This window comes from Schistocerca americana, chromosome 1, assembly GCF_021461395.2.
Source record: "Schistocerca americana isolate TAMUIC-IGC-003095 chromosome 1, iqSchAmer2.1, whole genome shotgun sequence".
Lineage (NCBI taxonomy): Eukaryota > Metazoa > Arthropoda > Insecta > Orthoptera > Acrididae > Schistocerca > Schistocerca americana.
In genome coordinates, this window is record NC_060119.1 from 879,419,304 (window position 1) to 879,444,361 (window position 25,058).

Genomic DNA, 25,058 nt, shown 5'->3' on the forward strand with positions numbered 1-25,058 from the left:
TTTGGTCGTAGTGTCTGCTGACAATACGTCCCAGGTAGAAGAAAGAGCAAATGGAACATTCAAAACAATAAGACAATGGTGTCACAACAACAAACTCAAGATAGCCGATAACAATACAAAATACATTTTACTGAAAGGGTTTCTCCAGAGAAACCCTAGTCTTAATGTTGGAGACAAGCATTAAACGAATAGTTTAATTTTTTTTAAATTTCATAAATGTTTACAATCGTTTATCTATCCACTTTAAATGCAAGAATCTTGTTCATTTTAGAAAATTTTTTTTCGAATTTATAATACGTCTTAAACAATTTAAAAAACCCAACAAGAAACTGTATACTTGGAAGTCGCCCAACACAATGTTGGGTGAATTCCAGATAGACCATGTGGCCATTTCCAAGAGTAACACAACAGAAATTCTGAATGTGAAAACGAGAAGAGGATTTTTTAAATCAGACCACCATCTTCTACAGATAAAGACCAGATTACAACCCAATAGAAAAAAGCCAAAACTAAACAAAGTGCTGAGACCAGACCCCGAATACATAAAACTCAACAAGGAAAACATCTTACAGGAAATTAGTCAGACAAACACCACAAACTGGATAGAACTTGTGGACGTCCTCAAATTCGCGATGACATTGGGTCAACCCCCGAGAAGGATAAAACACAGGTGGTGGAATATAATATGTGACCAAGCAATAGAAGAAAGGACCAATGCCTGGAAAAACTTCAGTAGTCACAAAACATCAGAAAATGGCAACAATTTTTAGTAATCCGAAAAGAAACATCGAAAACAATTCTGAGGGGAAAAAGAAATTATGACAAACGGTGACTAGATGAGATAGAACAAGACTTTAAGAAGAACACCACCAGGAGTTTTTATAAGACGTTTAAAGAACATATTGCAGGATACCAGCCACTCAATCCTTGCTTCTAGAGACCGGATGGTTCACTAGAAACTAACACGAAGAATAACTGCCAAATCTTCGCAGACTATTTCAACAAACTTCTCAACTGCGAAAGACCTACAGAGGATATTCACTACCAGACGTCTACACAAAATCCCGACGCTGAACCACCAACCATCAACGAAACAGCAGAAATTATCAAGACACTGAAAAACAATAGAGCCCCAGGAGAAGATGGAATTACTGCAGAATTACGGAAGTTAAATGATGAAAGATTAACAGGAAAAATCCACAAAATCATATTAAACATTTGGAAAACAGAACAGATCCCTTCTGAATGGAAATGCGCACTCATCCATCCACTCCACAAAAAAGGGGATAAAACTGAACCAAGTAATTACATTGGTATCTCACTCGTGCCGGTCACATATAAAATCCTATCAAAAGTTCTCATGAATAGATTAGAAGAACAAGCTGACCCACAAATAGGAGAATACCAGGCTGGTTTTCGCAAGGGACGATCATGGAATCTGAAAATGATTCTCCAGATGAGAAACACCCGAAACACAGTGGTCACTTTTGTAGATTTTAAAAAGGCCTACGACTCAATAGACTGAGTAGCACCCTGCAACACGCTGGAAGAATTCATCATTGACAGAAAGACAAGAGCAATCATTCGGCAAACATTAATTGACGCAGTCTCCAAGGTCAAATTTATGGGGGATATCTCTGAACCATTTGAAATCCAAACTGGAGTGCGACAGGGTGACCGACTTTCACCATTACTCTTTAATATCATTCTTGAAAAAATTATCAGGACATGGGAGAAAGAAGTCAAAGGAATCCAAATTGGCATTAGAAAAGATAATAGATTCAATGTGAAGTGTTTAGCTTTTGCAGATGACCTTGCAATCCTCACAAATAATAGAAAAGACGCCACTAACGCCATAGAGAAGTTACACGAAATTGCACAAAGAACTGGCCTGTAAATTTCACATGAGAAAACCCAGTACGTAGAAAGAGTGCCACAAGACAAATTGCCTATTGTGACAACCCATGGGAAAATCGTACAAGTACCACATTTTAAGTACCTGGGAGAAATCATCCAGCCATCAAGGATCAACCTAAAGGCCAATGAGGAAAGAATAAAAAAACTACAGAAAGCATATAAACTCACGTGGAACTATTATAACAAAAAGTCCATATCCATTAACGCAAAATTGAGGCACTACAACACTGTCGTACTTCCGGAGGCACTGTATGCATCTGAAACAACACAAATAAGTGGGCAAACTAAAATCAAAGAAATAGAGAAACCAGAAAGGAAAATTCTAAGGAAAATTTTTGGCCGGATACAAGAGCAAGGAAAATGGAAGAAGAGACCAACATCAGAATTATATAAATACTCAGACATGATTACGGATACAATAAGGAAAAGAAGAATGCAGTTCTACGGACATATCCACAGGATGAATGAAAACAGAATTTGAAAGCGAATTCTTAATGTCATCAACTCAGGCAGGGGAAAAACAAAATGGATAAAAGAAGTTGAAGAGGACCTCAGACAAGCACACATAACAGTAAACGATGCAGAAAATAGAACTGAATTCAGGAACAGCATCAAAAAACATAAATTTGACACCACAACACAGAAGAGACCAGGATGCAAATAAACAGCGGAGCGAAAAAAACAACACAGTGAACACATGAAGAAAATTTGGGCTCAGAAAAAACATAAGCAATCATCATAAAGGAATTCAAGTTCAAATGCTCTCTTTAAATGGGAATAATCGAAAATAACAATAATAATACGTCTTAAGTTATAATATGTCTCTGTCTCTGCCTTCATAAATTCCTATCTTCCATTCATAAACTGCTAATTTTAAGATTTTAGTTTCTTAATTACTTTTAAGTTTATAAGCATTTAAAGCTAAAATATTATTAATTCTTATTAACCGTATGTGCAGTTGACGGACTTTGAGCGAGGGCGTATAGTGGGCATGCGGGAGGCCGGGTGGACGTACCGCCGAATTGCTCAACACTTGGGGCGTGAGGTCTCCACAGTACATCGATGTTGTCGCCAGTGGTCGGCGGAAGGTGCACGTGCCCGTCGACCTGGGACCGGACCGCAGCGACGCACGGATGCACGCCAAGACCGTAGGATCCTACGCAGTGCCGTAGGGGACCGCACCGCCACTTCCCAGCAAATTAGGGACACTGTTGCTCCTGGGGTATCGGCGAGGACCATTCGCAACCGTCTCCATGAAGCTGGGCTACGGTCCCGCACACCGTTAGGCCGTCTTCCGCTCACGCCCCAACATCGTGCAGCCCGCCTCCAGTGGTGTCGCGACAGGCGTGAATGGAGGGACGAATGGAGACGTGTCGTCTTCAGCGATGAGAGTCGCTTCTGCCTTGGTGCCAATGATGGTCGTATGCGTGTTTGGCGCCGTGCAGGTGAGCGCCACAATCAGGACTGCATACGACCGAGGCACACAGGGCCAACACCCGGCATCATGGTGTGGGGAGCGATCTCCTACACTGGCCGTACACCACTGGTGATCGTCGAGGGGACACTGAATAGTGCACGGTACATCCAATCCGTCATCGAACCCATCGTTCTACCATTCCTAGACCGGCAAGGGAACTTGCTGTTCCAACAGGACAATGCACGTCCGCATGTATCCCGTGCCACCCAACGTGCTCTAGAAGGTGTAAGTCAACTACGCTGGCCAGCAAGATCTCCGGATCTGTCCCCCATTGAGCATGTTTGGGACTGGATGAAGCGTCGTCTCACGCGGTCTGCACGTCCAGCACGAACGCTGGTCCAACTGAGGCGCCAGGTGGAAATGGCATGGCAAGCCGTTCCACAGGACTACATCCAGCATCTCTACGATCGTCTCCATGGGAGAATAGCAGCCTGCATTGCTGCGAAAGGTGGATATACACTGTACTAGTGCCGACATTGTGCATGCTCTGTTGCCTGTGTCTATGTGCCTGTGGTTCTGTCAGTGTGATCATGTGATGTATCTGACCCCAGGAATGTGTCAATAAAGTTTCCCCTTCCTGGGACAATGAATTCACGGTGTTCTTATTTCAATTTCCAGGAGTGTAGATATAAAATTTATTCAATTCCGAAGACTACAACTATTTTTAAATTTTTTTTGAAATGTGTTCTACATAGGCGTGACCCACTGTGGCGCTGTTAAACTGCTGTCAAATGGTGTTATTATTAACGTCCGTGTTCATCAGGTACATTTTAGTGATGTGAGATAAAGTATGTGTTGTGGCTAACCTGTGATGGTTCAATATATATTGCTGGTGTGATTGTCGATTGTTTAATGTTTATTTACTCTGTCGTTATCTCGAAAATATTCGTAATTAATTCTGTTTCTTGAGTCTCTGTTTTGTTGAAATTTAATAATGATTAAAAGTAAAGTTATTAGAAATCCTCTGAAGGCTTTTAAGAAAAGGAGAAATGTTGGAAAGCCAAAGGTATGTGTTATTACTGTAAACAATAAAGACGATAACCAAGTGAGTGAACCTAACCTCTCAAGTACACCTGCCCATAGCAGTCAAAGTGGGAAAGAAAATACTTCACAGAAGAAGCTTGGTTCAATGAGTGAAAACTATGAATGTTTTATGGGCGAATCGGATGTGAATGAAATATTTGATATGTCGGTTCTCAAAGGAATTTTTTCAAACTGTGTAAGATGTATTCATTGTAGTGAAGTTGGTCTGGAACTCTCCACAATAAAGCACGTAGGACTTGCTAGTGAAATACAACTGAAATGTGATAAGTGTTCATACATGACCACCTTTTGGAACAGTGTTGCAGTAACTGCAACTGAAGAAAATGGTAGCAAAATCTACGAACACAACAACGAGCGATGCTTGCTTTAGACAAGGAAGGCCTTCGGGCTGCAGACAGGGCTGTAAAGAGTCTAGAAATACAAGCAAGAGTAAACAGGAGGAGGAACAAGAGGAAGCTAGAGGAGGAGTTTGCAGAGGATGAAGATAATCCATCCTATGGACCTGGAATGCACTAAAAAGTTAATCCAATCTTTGTCGCTCGATTCCCAAAACTTTTATTTTCTCATACTAATTACATGTTTTCTAAGGATCTTCCAAACATATTTGTTTCAAACTTTCAGTAAATGTTACACAGTACCTTCTGCATAATTTAACACAGCCTTTTTCCAAAAAACTGTATATTTTTGAATATATAAATAAAAAATTGCAAAAAAATGTTGTGAATTTTCATTACAATTGAAAAAAAATCGTCTTTAATAACTGAACTAAAATTTTGTAAAATCCCTGTGTTAAGTTGTAGCCCATATTCCAATAAATAATCTGTAAAAAGTTCAACTTCCTACCTCAAATACTTTATGAGGAAAGATGTAATTTAGAAGCGTTATTTTAACATTGCAAGTATAGGGCGTTCCGGAGCCCCTTAACAGGATATACAAGGGACGCGAACAGTGGCAGATGTTGAATGATCACAGATGCCATGTACTCATATGAAGCAGTGGTATCAGTATCTGTCAGGGTTTGAAGGAGACGTCGTTGCGAGCCTCTGGCTGGTTGAATCGTGTAATATCCAAATTTGTGAGGCATTTGGATGTGCCAGTGACCCGATATTGGACTGCATCGGACTGTGAGAGCAGTTATATTCGACGCCACGGTTGCAGTCGACCTGTCTGACCACCACAATGGAGGATCACCATATTGCGCAGCAAGCACATCGTAACTCCTTCACATGTACGCCTATCATTCCACAACAATTAAGCGCTGTCGGGGGTGGCCGGCGCTTGAATGGGTGACCATCCGGGCTGCCATATGCTGTTGCCATTTTTCGGGATGTACTCAGCCTAGTGATGCCAATTGAGGAGCTACTCGACCGAATAGTAGCGGCTCCGGTCAAAGAAAACCACCATAACGGCCGGGAGAGCGGTGTGCTGACCTCTCCTATCCGCATCCTCAGCTGAGGATGACACGGCGGTCGGCTGGTTCTGATGGGCCACTTGTGGCCTGAACACGGAGTGCTGCTACATCACTGCTTTGGGACTAGGAGCAGCTTGATAAGAGTATTCCAGTTCCATTCGTAGGCTGCTGTTGACACCAGAACATAAACGGCTGCATTTGGAATAGTACTGCGACGGAACTGTTGATGAATGACGTCGCATGAATCATTGTTCTGCACTACCCTGGGTGATCTTCATCCGCGAGTTTGGCGACGACCTGGAGGGAGATCTCATTCTTCAAATGTTTTCGAGATGCACTGCAGTCTTACCCCTGGCGACATGATGTGGTGTGCCATTGCGTATAACTTCAAGTCACGGCTGGTAGTATTGAGGAACTTTGACGGACCAATGGTATGTAATGGACATGCTGCGTCCTCACAAACTATCTCTCATGCGACAATACATACTGATCAGCCAGAACATTATGACTAATGACCCACTGTCGACATAAACGCGTCCAGGCGATAGCAGCGTCACCTGGCGAGGAATGACTGCTAGACAGACATACGCACGATGCACATAGTATCAGCGAGCGTGCTGTCCGTGTGTAGAATGGGGAAGATGCGCGTTCTATCTGAGTTTGGCCAAGCGCAGATTGTGATGGGCCGGAGGCTCGGCACGAGCATTTCGGAAACTGCACGACTTGTCGGGTGTTCAAGGAGTGCTGTGGTGAGTGTCTTCAACACGTGGCGAAACCACGGTGAAATCACGTCCAGACGCGGTGGGCTTACGTGGCAACCCCTCAATACAGATGTCGGACGTCGTAGGCTGGGCAGACAGGTAAAACAGGACAGGCGGCGAACTGTAGCGGAACTAACATCAGATTTTAATGCTGGGCAGAGAACGGCTGTGTCTGAACACACAGTGCACCGGGCGCTCCTAACGATGGGCCTCTACAGCCGACGACCCGTGAATGTGCCAATATTAACATCACGACATCGGAAACTACGACTGAAATGAGCATGTGACTATCGGCGCTGGACGTTGGCGCAATGTTAGAGCGTTTGATGATCTGCCGAACCGCGATACCTTCTTCATCCTGCCGATGGGAGGGCGCGAATTCGTCGTCTTCCAGGGGACCAGCTCCTTGACACTTGTACTGCGGGACGGAGACAAGCTGGCGGCGGCTCAATTATGCTCTGGGGAACTTTAACGTGGGCATCCATGGGTCCATCAGATATCGTGCAACACAACATGACGCCCAAGTTTCAAAATGGTTCAAATGGCTCTGAGCACTATGCGACTTAACTTCTGAGGTCATCAGTCGCCTATAACTTAGAACTAATTAAACCTAACTAACCTAAGGACATCACACACATCCATGCCCGAGGCAGGATTCGAACCTGCGACCGTAGCGGTGGCTCGGCTCCAGACTGTAGCGCCTAGACCCGCACGGCCACTCCGGCCGGCAGACGCCCAAGGCGTATCCTACACTTACACCCCTTCATGATGGTCATGTTTCCCGACAGCAGGGGCATTTTCCAACAAGATAATGCGCCATGTCACAAGGCCATGAGTGTGATGGAGTGGTTCAAGGAACACAGTGGCGAGTTCCAATGCCCCCCCCCCCCCCCAACTCGCCAGATCTAAGATGTGATTGAACGTGTCGTCAGAGCTCGGGATTAGGTGACTTGTGTGTGCAGACATGGGGCTAGATCCTTCCAGCGTCCTACCAACGCCTCACTACTTCCATGTCACGACGCGTCGCCATTGTTATCCGTACCAAAGGTGGACATACCAACTATTACGCAGATGATCATAATGTTCTGGCTGATCAGTATGTGTGTGTGGGGGGGGGGGGGGGGGAGAGGGGGTAAGCCGCTTTTTAACAGGACAAAACTCGTTCACAAATAGGACATGCCTCTATGAACTGTCTGCGTAATGTTGGGGTACTTCTACGGCCAGCAAACATCCATTCCCGACAGAACATGTGTAGGACTGTCTTGGGCGTCAACTCTGTCCCAGAGTTAGTATCCAGGATAATATAACCAGTTACAACAGTTGTGGGCCACCTTGCCTCAGGCGAAGTACAACGCCTTTATGAGATCCTTCCCAACACAATCAGCACATGCATCTAGGTCGGAGAGGGTGCAACGTCATGGTGATGATGGGCCCATACTGCCAATTTCTTTATAGATTTGACTCGATTTTGTAATCACTAAAATAACATCACATACTCTCCCAACCCGTAAGGTTTCATTTCGTTTGCTCCTTCCCTTTTGGGTGCTTCACTTTTTTTGTCAGGCAATGCAGCTTCTAGTGTTGCTCAGATAATTAAATCCAATGGTGTGAGAACCTAATCTTGCTGTCGGCTACTTTCGAGTGGGTATTGAGGGCTGGTGGATGGTTCATGCTGAGCCGGGAGCTCACCTCTCTGGACGATCTTGCGGCAGATGGTGGGCTGGATCTTGCCCAGGTGCTCCAGCGGCGGCTTCATGCTGCAGTTCACCTCGCCCAGGGTGTACGGGTCGAATGGGTCGCCGCACCGGGGGTCGTACTGCGAGTTGCACTGGTAGCACACAACCGAGAACCCTGCAACAACCAACAACAGCGATGAGTGGCAGCTTCCTTCAGAGCAGACAGTTACAGTAGCTACAGGGTCAATTTAAATTAATTTTCATTTAATAGTGGAGCATGGTGGACTGCTCCCATCATCCATGCACCATTGCGAGCCTGGCACTAGCGGCTCGCACTGTTTTTCCAGTTCCTCTGTGCAAAACAGTGCCTGACAGTTTTCTAGTAGCAGACTTTTCATGGTGCGAAAATTTATGCTATTTCAGTAAAAAATACAAGTCTGGCCTCACTTAAAATCAAGAATAAATTTTGACATCCTTAGAGACTTTATAAAGATATATGCAGTATGTGAATACAAGAATTTTAAATGTTTTTTGTAGGAAACAGAGTCTTTATTGTTATGAATTGCATGTTGTCGAAACTACAAAAGAATGCTGTTTTCTGGAAATTATGTATACAGATGCCACAACTGATGTCGTTTCATGCAATCCGCAATGTTATATCTGGCATTCAAAAACCACCCGTTAGATTTCCATGTACTCTCAGTCAACAGGCGCAAACTACTAGTCCGACACTACACTACAATGAACAGGACCTTTTTGTAGGAAATTTAATGTAGTTCAATTTCGTACCGGAGTACGTTTTCGCTAGTTCCCGTAGTTTCCGAGATATTAAAGAAAAACGTACAAAAATGACCTTCAAACGCACCCCAATTCCCATACTCAGCCCCATCGATCAGTATTTCTAGTATGTTATTCAAGGCACCTCCTAGAGAAAGTTGCGATAGCAAAAAATATATCCCACATTTTAGTTTACATCGACTGGCCTTATTATGTCACGGGCTTAGTCGAACACTTGCAAACTGTAAAATTGGCGTTTATGTAAATTTTACCTAACAGTTTTTAGAATTTTATCAGCATAAAATAAACAATTGCATCGTTATATTCGTCAGGTCTTCTGATAAGAAACTACTGTGCTTTTAAGGGTTACATTTGGATCGAAATGTTAATATAATTAGTTTTAGCGTAAAGTTTTGTACAGTGATAGGAATGAGTGACACAAACAACATACTAAAAATCGTAACTGGTGAGGGATGAGTATGGGTGAGAAAGTGCGTCTGAAGGTCATTTCTGGCGTTTTTCTTGAATAATTAAAAAAATATAGCCTCCAGCGATAACGTTTCCCAGTACAAAATTTAAAGACATTAAATTTCTTACAAAAGGCCCTGTTCATTTTTCCTGTAGAACTAATAGTTTGCGCGTAGCGCGCCAGAGAATATGAGAATCTCGCGAGTGTTTTTGGAGGTTAGGTATAGCAATGCAGGTTGCACAAGGCGACATCGGCAGGGCAGCTACAGGGTGTTTCAAAAATGACCGGTATATTTGAAACGGCAATAAAAACTAAACGAGCAGCGATAGAAATACACCGTTTGTTGCAATATGCTTGGGACAACAGTACATTTTCAGGCAGACAAACTTTCGAAATTACAGTAGTTACAATTTTCAACAACAGATGGCGCTGCAAGTGATGTGAAAGATATAGAAGACAACGCAGTCTGTGGGTGCGCCATTCTGTACGTCGTCTTTCTGCTGTAAGCGTGTGCTGTTCACAACGTGCAAGTGTGCTGTAGACAACATGGTTTATTCCTTAGAACAGAGGATTTTTCTGGTGTTGGAATTCCACCGCCTAGAACACAGTGTTGTTGCAACAAGACGGTGTTTTCAACGGAGGTTTAATGTAACCAAAGGACCGAAAAGCGATACAATAAAGGATCTGTTTGAAAAATTTCAACGGATTGGGAACGTGACGGACGAACGTGCTGGAAAGGTAGGGCGACCGCGTACGGCAACCACAGAGGGCAACGCGCAGCTAGTGCAGCAGGTGATCCAACAGCGGCCTCGGGTTTCCGTTCGCTGTGTTGCAGCTGCGGTCCAAATGACGCCAACGTCCACGTATCGTCTCATGCGCCAGAGTTTACACCTCTATCCATACAAAATTCAAACGCGGCAACCCCTCAGCGCCGCTACCATTGCTGCACGAGAGACATTCGCTAACGATATAGTGCACAGGATTGATGACGGCGATATGCATGTGGGCAGCATTTGGTTTACTGACGAAGCTTATTTTTACCTGGACGGCTTCGTCAATAAACAGAACTGGCGCATATGGGGAACCGAAAAGCCCCACGTTGCAGTCCCATCGTCCCTGCATCCTCAAAAAGTACTGGTCTGGGCCGCCATTTCTTCCAAAGGAATCACTAGCCCATTTTTCAGATCCGAAACGATTACTGCATCACGCTATCTGGACATTCTTCGTGAATTTGTGGCGGTACAAACTGCCTTAGACGACACTGCGAACACCTCGTGGTTTATGCAAGATGGTGCCCGGCCACATCGCACGGCCGACGTCTTTAATTTCCTGAATGAATATTTCGATGATCGTGTGATTGCTTTGGGCTATCCGAAACATACAGGAGGCGGCGTGGATTGGCCTCCCTATTCGCCAGACATGAACCCCTGTGACTTCTTTCTGTGGGGACACTTGAAAGACCAGGTGTACCGCCAGAATACAGAAACAATTGAACAGCTGAAGCAGTACATCTCATCTGCATGTGAAGCCATTCCGCCAGACACGTTGTCAAAGGTTTCGGGTAATTTCATTCAGAGACTACGCCATATTATTGCTACGCATGGTGGATATGTGGAAAATATCGTACTATAGAGTTTCCCAGACCGCAGCGCCATCTGTTGTTGAAAATTGTAACTACTGTAATTTCGAAAGTTTGTCTGCCTGAAAATGTACTGTTGTCCCAAGCATATTGCAACAAACGGTGTATTTCTATCGCTGCTCGTTTAGTTTTTATTGCCGTTTCAAATATACCGGTCATTTTTGAAACACCCTGTAAATCACCCTGTATATACAGCCTGTTTTTTTTGTTTTTTTTTTTAAGTGTAAGATATTCCTACATGAGGTACTTCTGATCAAAACTTGAAGAGTATTTCCTAAAATCGTATGTTTGGAAACCAATACCTGATGAGGTATGGCCACTCTGCTTGTGACCAATACTGTATAGTATTCGGTAGTGTAGGCTGCGTTAATAACGTGGTTCATTGCACATGTCTGAATGGTTGTAATTCGCAGGACACTGGTGATGGCAAATTGTGATATATATACACGACGAGGCACCACGCCAGTTTCTACACATCGTGCGATAGCAACTCGCCGCAGCAATTCCTGAATTGAAATTAGTGCAGACGTTACAGGAGCGTGTGACCAACCACGTGAAATAATCAGGAAGCAGCGAGGGGTATTTGAAAGATATATCGTGAAGAAGGGCTTAAGGATGCGTCTGGATACGCGGAAACCACAAGCAGCACTGCGTGTAGTGTCTACTTCTAAATAGCAGACGGATGGGAATGAGAGGACGGATTGGCTCGTATTCAACAGGTATCAGTTCCTGGACGTATCATGCAGGAAACTTTCTTCCAGTTTTGACTAATATTGCCTCCAGTAAGAGTATGTGGCGGATTTTTTATACGCCTTGTACGTATACAGTGAGGCTACAAAAGTAGAGGGACAGCGATATGCACATACATAAATGGCGGAAGTATCGTGTGCACAAGGCATAAAAGGGCAGTCCATTGGCGGAGTTGGCCTCTGTACTCAGGTGAATCACGTGAAAAGGTTTCTGACGTGATTATGGCTGCACGACGGGAAAATTCAACATTCCGAGCTCCACAGTGTCAAGAGAATGTCGAGTATACCATATTTCGGGAATTAGCCCTCATCATGACAATGCGGTGGCCGACGGCCTTTACTTAACGACCAAGAGCAACGGATTTTGCATGGAGTTATCAGGGCTGCCAGACAAGCAGTACTGCGTGAAATAACGTCAGAAATCAATGTGAGACGTACGACGAACGTATTCGATAGGACGGTGTGGTGAAATCTGGCATCAGTGGGCTATGGCAACAGACGACCGACGCGAATGCTTTTGCTAACAACACGATATCGCCTGCAGAGCTTCTCCTGAGATCGTGACCAAATCCATTGGATTCTAGGAGACTGGAAAACTGTGGCCTGGTCAGATGAGTCCCGGTTTCAGTTGGTAAGAGGTGATGGTAGAGTTTGAGTGTGGCATAAATCTCACGAAACCATGGACCTACAAAACACTGTGCAAGCTGGTGGTAGCTCCTTAATGGTGTGGGCTGTGTTCATGGAATGGACTGCGTCCTCGGTATGCACGGCTACTGGGAGACCATTTGCAGCTATTCATGGACCTCATGTTCCACACAACGATGGAATTTTTATGGATGACAATGCGCGACATCACTAGACGGCGATTGTTCGTGATTGGTTTGAAGAACTTTCTGGACAATTCGAGGAGGAGGAGGAGATTAGTGTTTAACGTCCCGTCGACTAAGAGGTCATTAGAGACGGAGCGCAAGCTCGGATTAGGGAAGTATAGGGAAGGAAATCGGTAGTGCCCTTTCAAGGGAACCATCCCGGCATGTGCCTGAAACGATTTAGGGAAATCACGGAAAACTTAAATCAGGATGGCCGGACGCGAGTTTGAACCGCCGTCCTCTCAAATGCGAGTCCAGTGTGTTAACCACTGCGCTATCCCGCTCGGTGGACAATTAGAGCGAACGGTTTAGCCACCCAGATCGTCCGCCATGAATCCAGTCGAACATTTTTGGGACGTAATCGAAGTGTCAGTTTCTGCACAAAATCCTGCTCCGGCAACATTTTGGGAATTATGGGCAGCAATAGAAGCTGCACGACTCAATATTTCTCCAGGGGACTTCCAGCAATTTGTTCAGTTCATGCCACGTTGAGTTGCAGCGCTAAGCCGGGCAAACGGAAATCCGACACTATATTAGGAGGTATACCATGGCCGGCCGGTGTGACCGAGCGGTTCTAGGCGCTTCAGTCTGGAACAGCGCGACCGCAACGGTCGCAGGTTCGATTCCTGCTTCGGGCATGGATGTGTGTGATGTCCTTAGGTTTAAGTAGTTGTAAGTTTTAGGGGACTGATGACCTCAAATGTTAAGCCCCATCGTGCTCAGAGCCATTTTGAAGGTATACCATGACTAATGTCACCTCGCTGCACAGTAGAGAACAGCCCTGGGATTGCAAGTGTCCCTACTATGACTCGACTGGCAGATTTTTTCTGGTGTTTCTGCAGATATTTTCAATTCCGTTTTTGCAGCGTGCAGCTATATTCAGCGCAAACAAATACTGGTCATTAGGTGTTTCGTGCGAGTACAGTGTCAACGGAAAGTTTCCGTTTGCTTCCTGTTACAAACTATGTGATTTTGTAAGTGTAATTTTACATACCCGCTTGATAGAGCGGTCCAAAATTAGAGCGGCTTTAGTTTTGTCAATATGTGTTAACAGGGACAGTGAAACACGAGGAATAATCAACGCTCCAGCAGCGACTGAGCTGCGCTGCTGCATGGCACTAGCTGTCAGAGCGGGCCAGGACGGCACCAGGTTTCCCGTTTCTACCGCAAAACAAACAGAATCTTTCTGATGACACTGCGTTTAGCATGAAATACGCATGTATGATGAGTACTATTCGCCTGGACTGACACCTGCTACACATTCGAAAAGCTAAATTGAAAATATCTGCCGCAACGCCAGCGACTCTTAGAAAGACTCTTAAGAGGGACACCTTGAACATATATAGGGTGAACCAGAAGTCCATGAGAACTATGAACACTTCTACAGGTTCGCTCTGTGACACACATCTCTTCTACCGCAAGCTTTTTGCGTTTCATATTATGAGAGGCGGTAATACGGGCCAGAAGAAGAAAAAACGTCCTGTAAACATCGACCCTAAAATACATACCTTAACAGTTATGAGCATTTTGTTCAGTGTTTTACGACAGAAAAAATGAACAAGCGGTAATTGTTCTTAAGATATGCGTCGTAGAGCTTATGTTTACTGGACTTTTTTTTTTCTTGTTTTGGTTCATACTACTACCTCTCAAAAAATGAAAACCAAAGGGCATTCAATAGAAGAGATATGCCTCACAGTGGCGAAAATGAATGACAGTTCATAGCTGTTAATGTGTGCATTTTAAAGCCCTCTTCACTAGACTTTTTTCCTTGTATAGGTCCATGCTACCTCCTCAGAAATTTTCGTTGAAGTTCTTGCTCAACCTATATATGTTGTACCAAACAAACAATACTTCGGATACATGGATACCTCGTATCTCAGGTGTCAGGTGCCAGCTAATTTAAATAAGCCTATAGCTCCATTAATTCCTGGAAAATGCACCACAGACCCAGATCTGCCATACACTCATATCTAAGTTACAGAAACGGAGCGGGGTGGTGTAGTGGTTAAGACGCTGGACTAACATTCTGGAAGATGGGATCAAATTCACGTCCGGCCATCCATACTTGGGTTTTCTGTGACTTCCCCAAACCGATTAAGGCAAATGCTGGGACGGTTTATTTGAATGAGACAAGGACAATTTACTTCACTGTATTGTCAAATCAGAACTCGTGTTCTGTCTCTAATGATCTGGTGGTCGACGAGACGTTTAATCCTAATGTTATTTTCTTCCTAATTTATAGATTATGCATCTCTTAAAATTCCAGATTTCGCCGTAAAGATTAGTGCCGTATTCAATGCTAAGGATGTTTTATAATTCCGCATTAATATTATAGCAATGGGCATAACACTGTCGATTTAAAGTCAATATCATCGTTAAATACGAACCATTCACCGGAAACATCGATGACGTTCAGTTATTCAGTGAATGTGGGTAGTTTATGTCGTAGACCCATCTCAAAAATCTTTACGAGATTTTTATATACATTCGAAAAGTCAAGTTCTCAGAAGAGCTGATAGTATCTAACCGCTTATAATTTGTGGCCTGGTATAAATGGATAAGCTTCACCGCCGGATTCTGTGTACAAGTAACATATTATCACCTACCATCCATCGTCATATGAAATGCTGTGATGTACGTGTGTCAACTGTGTGTCTCTATTTTCGATCCTCTTAAGAGTAGAGCAGAGAATGGACATATTACATTGTGCCAAAATCAGACTCAGTTCTGTAATGCATTTATTTAATAGGCTGAACGCGTCAGAAGGGGCGATGTATAGAATGATTACAACCCCGTGTTGCCATAGTCAAAGTGATTTGTGTACTAATACGCCCAGTTTGCAATATTTCCCGTAAATGTCGTTTCTGTAGCTTCCTTAAACAGACATATTCATGTCGTTTCACTTCATTTATTGGATACGTGAAGCCTGTTAGCTGTCACCTAAAACACGCTGCGGAACTTTCGCAATGCTAAGTTTTACATGATGTTGCATTTCATATATTTCAAACAGTTCAAATGTGTATGAAATGGTTCAAATGGCTCTGAGCACTATGGGACTTAACATCTGAGGTCCCCTAGAACTGAGAACTACTTCAACCTAACTAACCTAAGGACATCACACACATCCTTGCCCGAGGCAGGATTCGAACCTGCGACCGTAGCGTTCACGCGGTTCCAGATGTAGCGCCTAGAACCGCTCGGCCACTCCGGCCGGCTTGAGAGGCTCCGTCCGTGCCGCAACCGCAGTGGTCCACAACCCCACGACGACTACCTCGGTCCACTTCACCCCTCCGCCCCCCCATACCGAACCACTCTTTCAGGGTTATTGTGCGGTTCGGCCACCGGTGGACCCCCCCAGAGAACGTCTCGCACCAGACGGGTGTAACCCTTATGTTTGCTTGGTAGAGTAATGGTGGCGTTCATGGAGAACTTGTTTGCGCAGCAATCGCCGACATAGTGTAGCTGAGGCGGAATAAGGGGAACCAGCCCGCATTCGCCGAGGCAGATGGAAAACCGCCTAAAAATCATCCACAGACTGGCCAGCTTAGCCAGCTTACTGGATCTCGACACAAGTCCTCCGGGCGGATTCGTGCCGGGAACCAGGAGCTCCTTCCCAATCCGGAAAGCCGTGCGTTAGACTGGGATTTGAGTTGGACGAATACCTGGCGAAATTTACCTGCATCATGTGTAGTGTCACCAGTGAAGTACTGAAGTGATGGTGTTACTGCATTAGGATGTTTTTCATGGTTAGCATGTAGTTCCCTAATATGTAAGAATATGTACACATATTTCAGGATTGTGTCCTTCTTACCTCACAGCAGCCTTCGGCCAACAGCCTTCATGAACTGACATAGCATATCAGGTAAGCATGGCTAGCATATCCGCAGGATGGCATTGGGAAGCTATCTGCTTCTATACAACAACAAATGCAAGAGTATATATTCGTGGCTGTCGGGTCACATTTAATATTCAGTGATTGAAACTAAGGTTTAGCTTGTCACGGAGGTCCCATGTGCGCTGTAATTACCGTACGGCAGCGAAACTTGGTGCATATGCTAATGCGGAACCGATTTACGCTGAAAAAATTTGTTCCTGTTTTGCCACCATGTGCTAATCTGGCACAGTGCAGCATCTCGCTGACATCTCTTGTTCTCATAGTGAACGAACTGCGTAAGTGGACTCGCATTCGGGAGGACGACGGTTCAACCCCGCGTCCGGCCACCTGATTTAGGTTTTCCGTGAAGTCCCTAAATCGCTCCAGGGAAATGCCGGGATGTTTCCTTTGAAAGGGCACGGCCGACTTCCTTCCCCGTCCTTCCCTAATCCGATGAGACCGATGACCTCGCTGTTTGGTCTCTTCCCCCAAACAATCCAATCCAACTGCGTAAGTGAGAGTTAATAATAAAATCACCAACATGCCTTTGTCACTTGTTTGACCTTTTCTGTCCATGTCGCGATCCTAGTCCATTATATATGGACATATTTCTGTACGATACGTCTTTCTCGCATTGACAGTGCCAGATTCGCAATAGTTGGCCAGAATTGGAACTAATTTTTTTCCCTCGTAAATCGGTTCTGCATTAATGCAGTAGAATATCCACCAAGTTTCGATGCCATACGATAATTGCAGCCTACTCTGGACCTCTGTGAATAGGTGAATTTAAGTATAACCATCCTGTACTAATTATGTCATCATATACAAATGGATGAACGTTTAATATTAATTAAATAATAATAATAATAATTAAATTACGAACTTATCCAAGAAGTTTGATACAGTTTGGACTGATACTTCATAGTGCAGCACTTTCAGTCTTCGTCAGTGTAATTTAGGTGGTGTACTGTTTTTTGCGGACTGTTGTAGACGAACACTGATTAGCTACAGAAGAGAGGGAGAGAACAGGTGAGGAATGAGGCGCTAGACGCATTGGAGGCAACGAGGGCACTCGAGGCGCGCTGACAGCCGCGTAATGCGGCTTGCATCGAGGGGGCGTTAGGCGCTCCACTTGAGTGCCGCGCTGTTTGGTAAGGGCCGCAGCGAATAAACAGCCGCCGTGGCACACGGAACAGGCGAAGCACGTGCTGGCAGTGGGGGTGGCTGCTGCTGGAGAGGATCAGCATCCCCCCCCCCCCCCCCCCCATCTCGCGTCGCGCTCCAAATTTCCGGCGTGAAGCGCAGCGCCCGCGGCGGCTCTGCTCATCAGCAAGGCGTGCTGCCTGGCGCTCCATCACCTGCCACTATCGCACAGCCACTTTCAACGAGGACAAAGCGCCCCTTCTTCTCTACTCGCCAACGCCGCTCCATACGTCTCTGTGCCGCGCATTCCTAGGAAGCTTGACATGCAGCACACGTATTCAGCCGTTCCTGCAGACTGTGAAACATTATGTATGGTTTCTGTTTCATTTATCAACGGAGATGGCGCAAGCCTATCCGTCGCCGGGGTGTGAACATTTCTTTCGTACTCCCAGCAGAGGTTGAAGTTTCGTTGATCAGCTAACCCAGTTATACTAAGAGGGCTATTGTTTTTTCAATCTCCAAACCACAATTAAACTCAAAAATGTTTTATTTGCAACTTTTAACTACTATTTGCAGCTACTTCCTCTCTTAGTCGTTGTAAGTAGGCTGTTTAGGTTTTTATGTTGGTAACGTCACCTAGCGCTCTGTATGGAAATCACTGGCTGTGCTGTGTGCAGTCTGTGGCTGGTGGGCATTGTTGAAGTAGTCACTATTGCAGTGTTGGGCAGTTGGCTGTTAACAGCGCGTAGCGTTGCGCAGTTGGAGGTGAGCCGACAGCAGTGGTGGATGTGGGGAGAGAGATGGCGGAGTTTTGAGAGCAGATGATCTGGACGTGTGTCCATCAGAGACAGTAAATTTGTAATACTGAATATCATGAACTGATATATATATATATATATATATATATATATATATATATATATATATATATATATATATATATAATGACTTTTGAACACTATTAAGGTAAATACATAGTTTGTTCTCTATCAAAATCTTTCATTTGCTAACTATGCCTATCAGTAGTTAGTGCCTTCAGTGGTTAGAATCTTTTATTTAGCTGGCAGTAGTGGCGCTCGCTGTATTGCAGTAGTTCGAGTAACGAAGATTTTTGTGAGGTAAGTGATTCATGAAAGGTATAGGTTAATGTTAGTCAGGGCCATTCTTTTGTAGGGATTTTTCAAAGTCAGACTGCGTTGCGCTAAAAATATTGTGTGTCAGTTTAGTGTTGATCAGAATAGGTAAAGAGCGAAATGTCTGAGTACGTTCAGTTCTGCTCAGCTGTTTGAAAATCAAATAATGTAAGAGGCTTATCAGCACAGTAATTCATAAATTTTTCTAAGGGGACGTTTCATCGTCATTCCAATTTAGACATTTTTCGTAGCGTGGCACGAACTTTCTAATACCCTCGTCATAGAAGGAAGAATGTATGAGGACAATAGGCTGCAAAATGGAATCGGCAGTGGAAATCTGATGACACTTTGCACAGGTGTGTTGGGCAGTGTTTGTAGTATGCCTGACGATCGCGTCACGTCGCTCTGTTCAGTTCTGAGCAAGCAGTGAGCACATAAAGATGCCTAGAACAATAGTGTCTCCTGCCAAGTATCTGTACCACGAGGTTTTGCCAGATTTCATGCAACCCCACATAACGTACCTGTCATGCATTTCTGTCTTAATGACAATGAAGACGCCCCTGATGCATTTTCTACGGGAAGTGTTTGATCGTCCACCTTACAGCCCAGCCTTGGCTCCCTCTCATGTTAGTGTCTACTCACATAAAATGCAGGCTATGAATACAACATTTTGGCACAGACAACGAACTGCTGACAAGCGTGGAGAAGTGGCGAAAAACACAGAGGGAGCTGCCTTCTACGACGAAGGTATTTGAAAGTTATTACAACGCTACAACAATTGTCGAAGTCGGAGTGGCGACTACAAATAGAAGTAGCTAGAGGGTGTAGCAAACAGTTGCAAATAAAACATTTTTGATTCTCACTGCGGTTCCCATTTCGCTACCGATTGGACCTTACTTTCCTAGTAGCCCTTGTACAAAGTGTAGATTGAAAACTAATTTTGAGAAGGCGGAATATCTATGCTGCAAAGAGGAGGGAAATAACTTTGGCACTATTGGACACCGAATTAAAGTGCTTAAAGAGTTTAAGTGTCTGGAGTATGTGAAACAGGTATGCAACAACAGATCAGGCACGGAAGACAGAGAGAGAAGGATGGAGAAAACAGGTAAGGAATGAGACGCTGGACGCAGTGGAGGCCGCAAGGAAGATTTCTGCTAATTCCACACACTGCTCGTTGTGTGTACCAAAATGCGTTCCTCGCAGACAGCTGTTCATGTGACAGAACAGATGAAAATCAGAGGATGCCAAGTCTGTGATGTATGGTAGATGATCAGATACTTCTCACAGAAAAAACTGCAGGAGCGTCTTTGTTGCATCTGTAGTATATGACCGAGAAATGTCATAAAGAAGGAAATCAGGCAAAAGCCCTCAGATGGATTCTACACTTAGTCTTCTTCCCCCCCCCCCCCCCAATTCGGAGAGCACCTCTTGCAACCCCGAATAGGGGCACCTATGATCACCAATATGATGTTGTTCTTCTCGACACAGGGGTCCTACAGCTGTCGCTGCAACTCCCATATCTGTCGCTAGACGCCTCGATCTCACCATTCTTTCTTATCCACTTCGATTCCTCTTCTCTCCATCGCTTTTGGACACACCTTAGCCACTTTTTTCGTGATGTTCCTCCTCCTTTTTTTCCAGAAGATTGCCATGAAAGTTCTTTCTTTGGCCATCTGTCTTCTTCCATTTTTTTGACATGCCCTAATCGTCCAAGCTGTCTTTCTTCTATACTATCTGTAACACTATAATTGGTCTACTTCCTTCCTCTTACTTCCTCATTTCTTACGCGGTCATGTCGGGAGATTCTACACGCTCTTTCTAAGTGGTCCTTTTCTAAACCCCGAAGTCTCCTTTTATTCCTTTCTGTAAGTTCCCAACACTCACTCTCATAACTTGTTATTGGTTCCACGCTGGATTTATAGATCCACATTTTAACCTTTAAATTCATATTAAAGGACCAAAGTGCAGCATTTAATTTTTGTACAGCTGCACTCCCCTGACTGATCCGTTGATGAATAGCTCTGTCACATCTTCCATCATATAGGATACTCCACAGACACTTACACTCTGTAGACATTTTAATTTGATATCCACCAAAGTCCAACTTAATTCCCTTCTCTCTGCAACGTAGATACTCCGTCTTCTCAAAATTAATTTTCAAACTCCACTTTTCTATTCTTCCAACAACTTCTTAAGTTTATAACATAACCAGTATGACTTCCGAATTAATAATTTAACTACTGCTGAGTGTTCAGTTTCACAGCTCCCTGGAGTTAATTTGTAGAGCTACAACTCGATCAGTCTGTTGGAGATATGCTGTAGAGATAGTGAAACTTGAACAGTGTGCTGGTATTGGAAGGATTTCAGTTTGTGTCTGATGCGGATTGCGAGTGGTGACAAGTTCACATACTTTATGTTAGACTGATGCATTTGAGCTTTCGGGTTCTCTTTTCCAAAAAAGCTTCTGACGATGGCACAGGATGTCTCGAAATTGATAATGTGAAATAAAATGGTTCTCTGACACGTTCGTATCGATATATTGTGGGTAAGCCAGAGTCAGTGCTTTGACTTTGAGTTCTTTGGCGCGCCGCGGGAGCACGCTGCTCCTGGATGGGCGGTCTGGAGACACAGCACAAGCGCCAAAGTGAAGTCTGGGACCTGGTCAGACAGTTGTAGTCATATCCCTAGAAGCCCGAACTCGCGAAGTTCTCCTGTACAGTGAGGAAGTTGATGTTGGAGGCAACAAATTATCCTCTTTGGCGGTGTCCACGCGAAGGGTAGCCACAGACAAAATTGTCGTTTTCTCCATGGCATCTCCATTGCTGGTATGGAACATTCATTCCGCTGAAGCAAGGTTACTTCACCACGAAGGTGTTGCTGGGAGACCGTTTGGCCGCTGTTATCACCACGCAGTGAGTTGATGGTGAGCTCCTGACTGCTGCAATGGACAATAATTGAGTTGTGCCAAAGCCCTGAATTTAACAGCCCTCGTGGGTCCCAATCACTGATGAGTAATTTCATTTTTTTTAAGGAAGTGGCAGCGCTAACGTGATTGCTTTGGGTTATTTATTTGTGTTAAGCTGTAGCATCACCCGAGCCGTATTTTGCCATAAATGGCGTTCACTTGGAACCGCTCGAGTTGTTATTCGCTTAAAGGTGTACTGTTTGATAAAAAGGGGCCATGTGAGAACCAATTACTTGCTGGTAAATTTATTGACGCGATTAAGCGATGAAAAAGATGCGACGCTGGTCCCTTATCTTAAATGATTCGTAATTGTTTTTATGACACTTGTACGTATTGTAGTATTGTTGTTTTTCTGTTTTATAGCTCTAAAACCTAACCATTTTTCATTCCACTATGTAAAAATTAATGGGATCGTCTGTTGAGACCGACGTCGAATGTGAAACCCAATCTTTCCTGGCAAAGTCCTCGAGGTGGGGCCTAGGCATTCGCCGTTTACTACCTGAGAGTTTGGTATAAAGCTACCATTCTAATTTCTTGCCTGTGTCGGTGGAAACCTGTTGGAATTAAGTTGATCCTTGAGATTGTTAGACGAGTTTTCTTAAATGTTAAGTTATTTTGAATTATAATTGGTATTTTTTAAATACATTTTCGTGTTAATTTTCAAAGACGCCTTTTGAACTGAGTTGATGTTTCATATGATTATTGGCGCCTTGAATGTTTGGAGATTAGCGCTTTTTAATTGAACCGATAGCGCTATAAAACCTTTTGATGTGCCATTATTTAACTGAATCCTTAGCTCCTTTAAACTGTTTTGGAAGTCTTTCACTTATTCTGAGTGACAATTTTAATCAATGCTTTGTGACCTTACATAATTGTAGTGTGAGGGTTTGCCTTAAAGATTAAGTTTGTTAAGGTTACCGACTTGTGCTTTGTGCAAATTGCTTTGCGATGCAATAAATTTGTCATTTTTCTGTTTAGTCAGGGCTCGCAAATTTCTCTCACAGCCGGATCCCGGTATCCTATACCCTTTCAGTCTCACTCGGAAGATGGAGAGAGGTACACGGCCGGAAATGAGTTAGGGAAATGATGTTTCTGTGGCATCACCGCACATATCTAATGGATCAAAATATTGAATAAATACAGCGTAATCCAAGTATATAAAATTACAGCTACACCTTCCGCAAAACCACCGGGAACGATATAATACAGGATAATCGAAGTCTGAAAGAGTAAACTCAAGCTCCACAAAACAAAGAGTAAACTCAAGCTCCACGAAACAATGTACTGCCTCGCCCTACCTTAGGAAAAAGTCATCTTGTCTGTCATCTCTCCTCCACTTCTTCCCTTACCTTCGTCGAGCCATTCGTCCCGAATGGGTAATAGTGGTAAAAATACGTTTCGGACTGTGTAATGACTACAGTCTGTGACATCTCTTCCGCGTGATGAATGTTGGTAAAAGTATTAGACTGTTTGCGCACTCGTAGGGTAAATCTCTGTCTCCCTCCCTCTTATTGTAATTCCACTCACTTCTAAGCATCGCGACCCATGATTTAATCCTCGTATCCCAGTACTGGATTTTGTTATCAACATTGTGCTTCTTAACAGACTTTTCTAAATTACTTGCATGCATTCTTCACAGCAGAGAAAGCAACCGCAGTTACCTTGCACTATTACGAGAAGAATTAAGTTTTTCAGAACCCACGCCTCCTTTCAGTTCGTGTGAAACTTTGTGTCAACACCGCATTTCGAATGTGAAATCTGCGATGTAACTTACAGATCAAGGTATCACTGTCCTATAAACAAACCGATAACAGTATCGGATGGACAGGAACTGAATTGTTATTGAAAGTGCAGATTCTTAAGCACTGTACTAACCGTCTCTTTCATAAAACTTCGAATACCCGAATGTCAATATGTTCTTTGTTCGCTGTTGGACAGAAAGTACTCAGACATCACTTAATATAAGTACAGGGGGACAATTATTGAACTATATGAAATAAAATCGTCATAACTTCTGAACGGTTTTTGTCAGGGCGTTCAAATTACGCGGTTGGTCGGGTGGCATGATGGGAATTGTATGATTTGGTTTAGCGACGAAGCCCACTTTCATTTGGATGGGTTCGTCAATAAGCAAAATTAGCGCATTTGGAGGACTGACAATCCGAATTTCGCGATGGAGAAGTCTCTTCACGCTCAACTGGTGACTGTGTAGTGTGCAACGTCCAGTCACAGAGTAATAGGTGCGACATTCCTTGATGAAACTGTGACTACTGAACGATACGTGAAGGTTCTGGAAGATGATTTCATCCCCATTATCCAAAGTGACCCTGATTTCGAAAAGATGTGGTTCATGCAAGACGGAGCTCGACCCCATCGAAGCAGCAGTGTGTCTGATGTTCTGGAGGAGCACTTTGGGGACCGTATTCTGGCTGTGGGGTACCCAGAGGCCACTGGCAAGGGCCTCGAATGGCCGCCATATTCACCGGATCTGAACAAATTCGACTCATTTTTGTGGGGCTATATTAAAGAAAAGGTGTACAGCAATAATTCCAAAACCATTTCTGAGCTGAAAACAACCATTCCGGAGGTCACCGACGGCATCGATCGTCCGACACTTCAGCCGGTCATGCAGAATTTCACTATTCGTCTGCGCTACATCATCGCCAATGATGGCAGGCATGTGGAACATGTCATAAACTAAACCCTAATATCTGTAGCGACGTTTACAAGGTTAATAAAGTACGTTTACGCCGTAGTTTGTAACTAATTTACGTTTTTTTTACACATAGTTCAATAATTGTCACCCCGTGTAATGACTGTAACTCGGTACTCAGTCGGCAGCGGCAACATGAATACTCGGAAAACTGAACTATTCCTTCCAGTTAAGTCAAGGGTCCGCAGGATGGAAGATTAGTATGTGCCACTGGTTTAAAAAGCCGGATTTGGATGCTGCGAATCCTAACACTCTCCAAGGCAACTGTTTCTAGGTTAGGTGCGAAGAGTAAACGTCTACTCAGAGGGAGGTAGGCTAATTAACGCAGAGAAAGGAGAGCACTGAAAAGGTCATTCTGACGAACTGGCAGTCTTCCAAGGCGGCTCGCACCAAAGGGCTCTACACCGTTTCAGTGAACAAGACATCACTTATAATAGCGAT

General features: G+C 44.1%; 1 protein-coding gene across 1 annotated transcript in view; it reads right to left on the minus strand.

Moving 5' to 3' along the window:
- The window catches only part of LOC124614230, a 412,079-nt gene that overhangs the window by 83,601 nt on the left and 303,420 nt on the right, over positions 1–25,058 (minus strand). Inside the window, exon 3 of the mRNA XM_047142926.1 lies at positions 8,300–8,461. Within this exon, the coding sequence (XP_046998882.1) occupies positions 8,300–8,461 (162 nt within the window). The remainder of the gene's footprint in view (positions 1–8,299; positions 8,462–25,058) is intronic.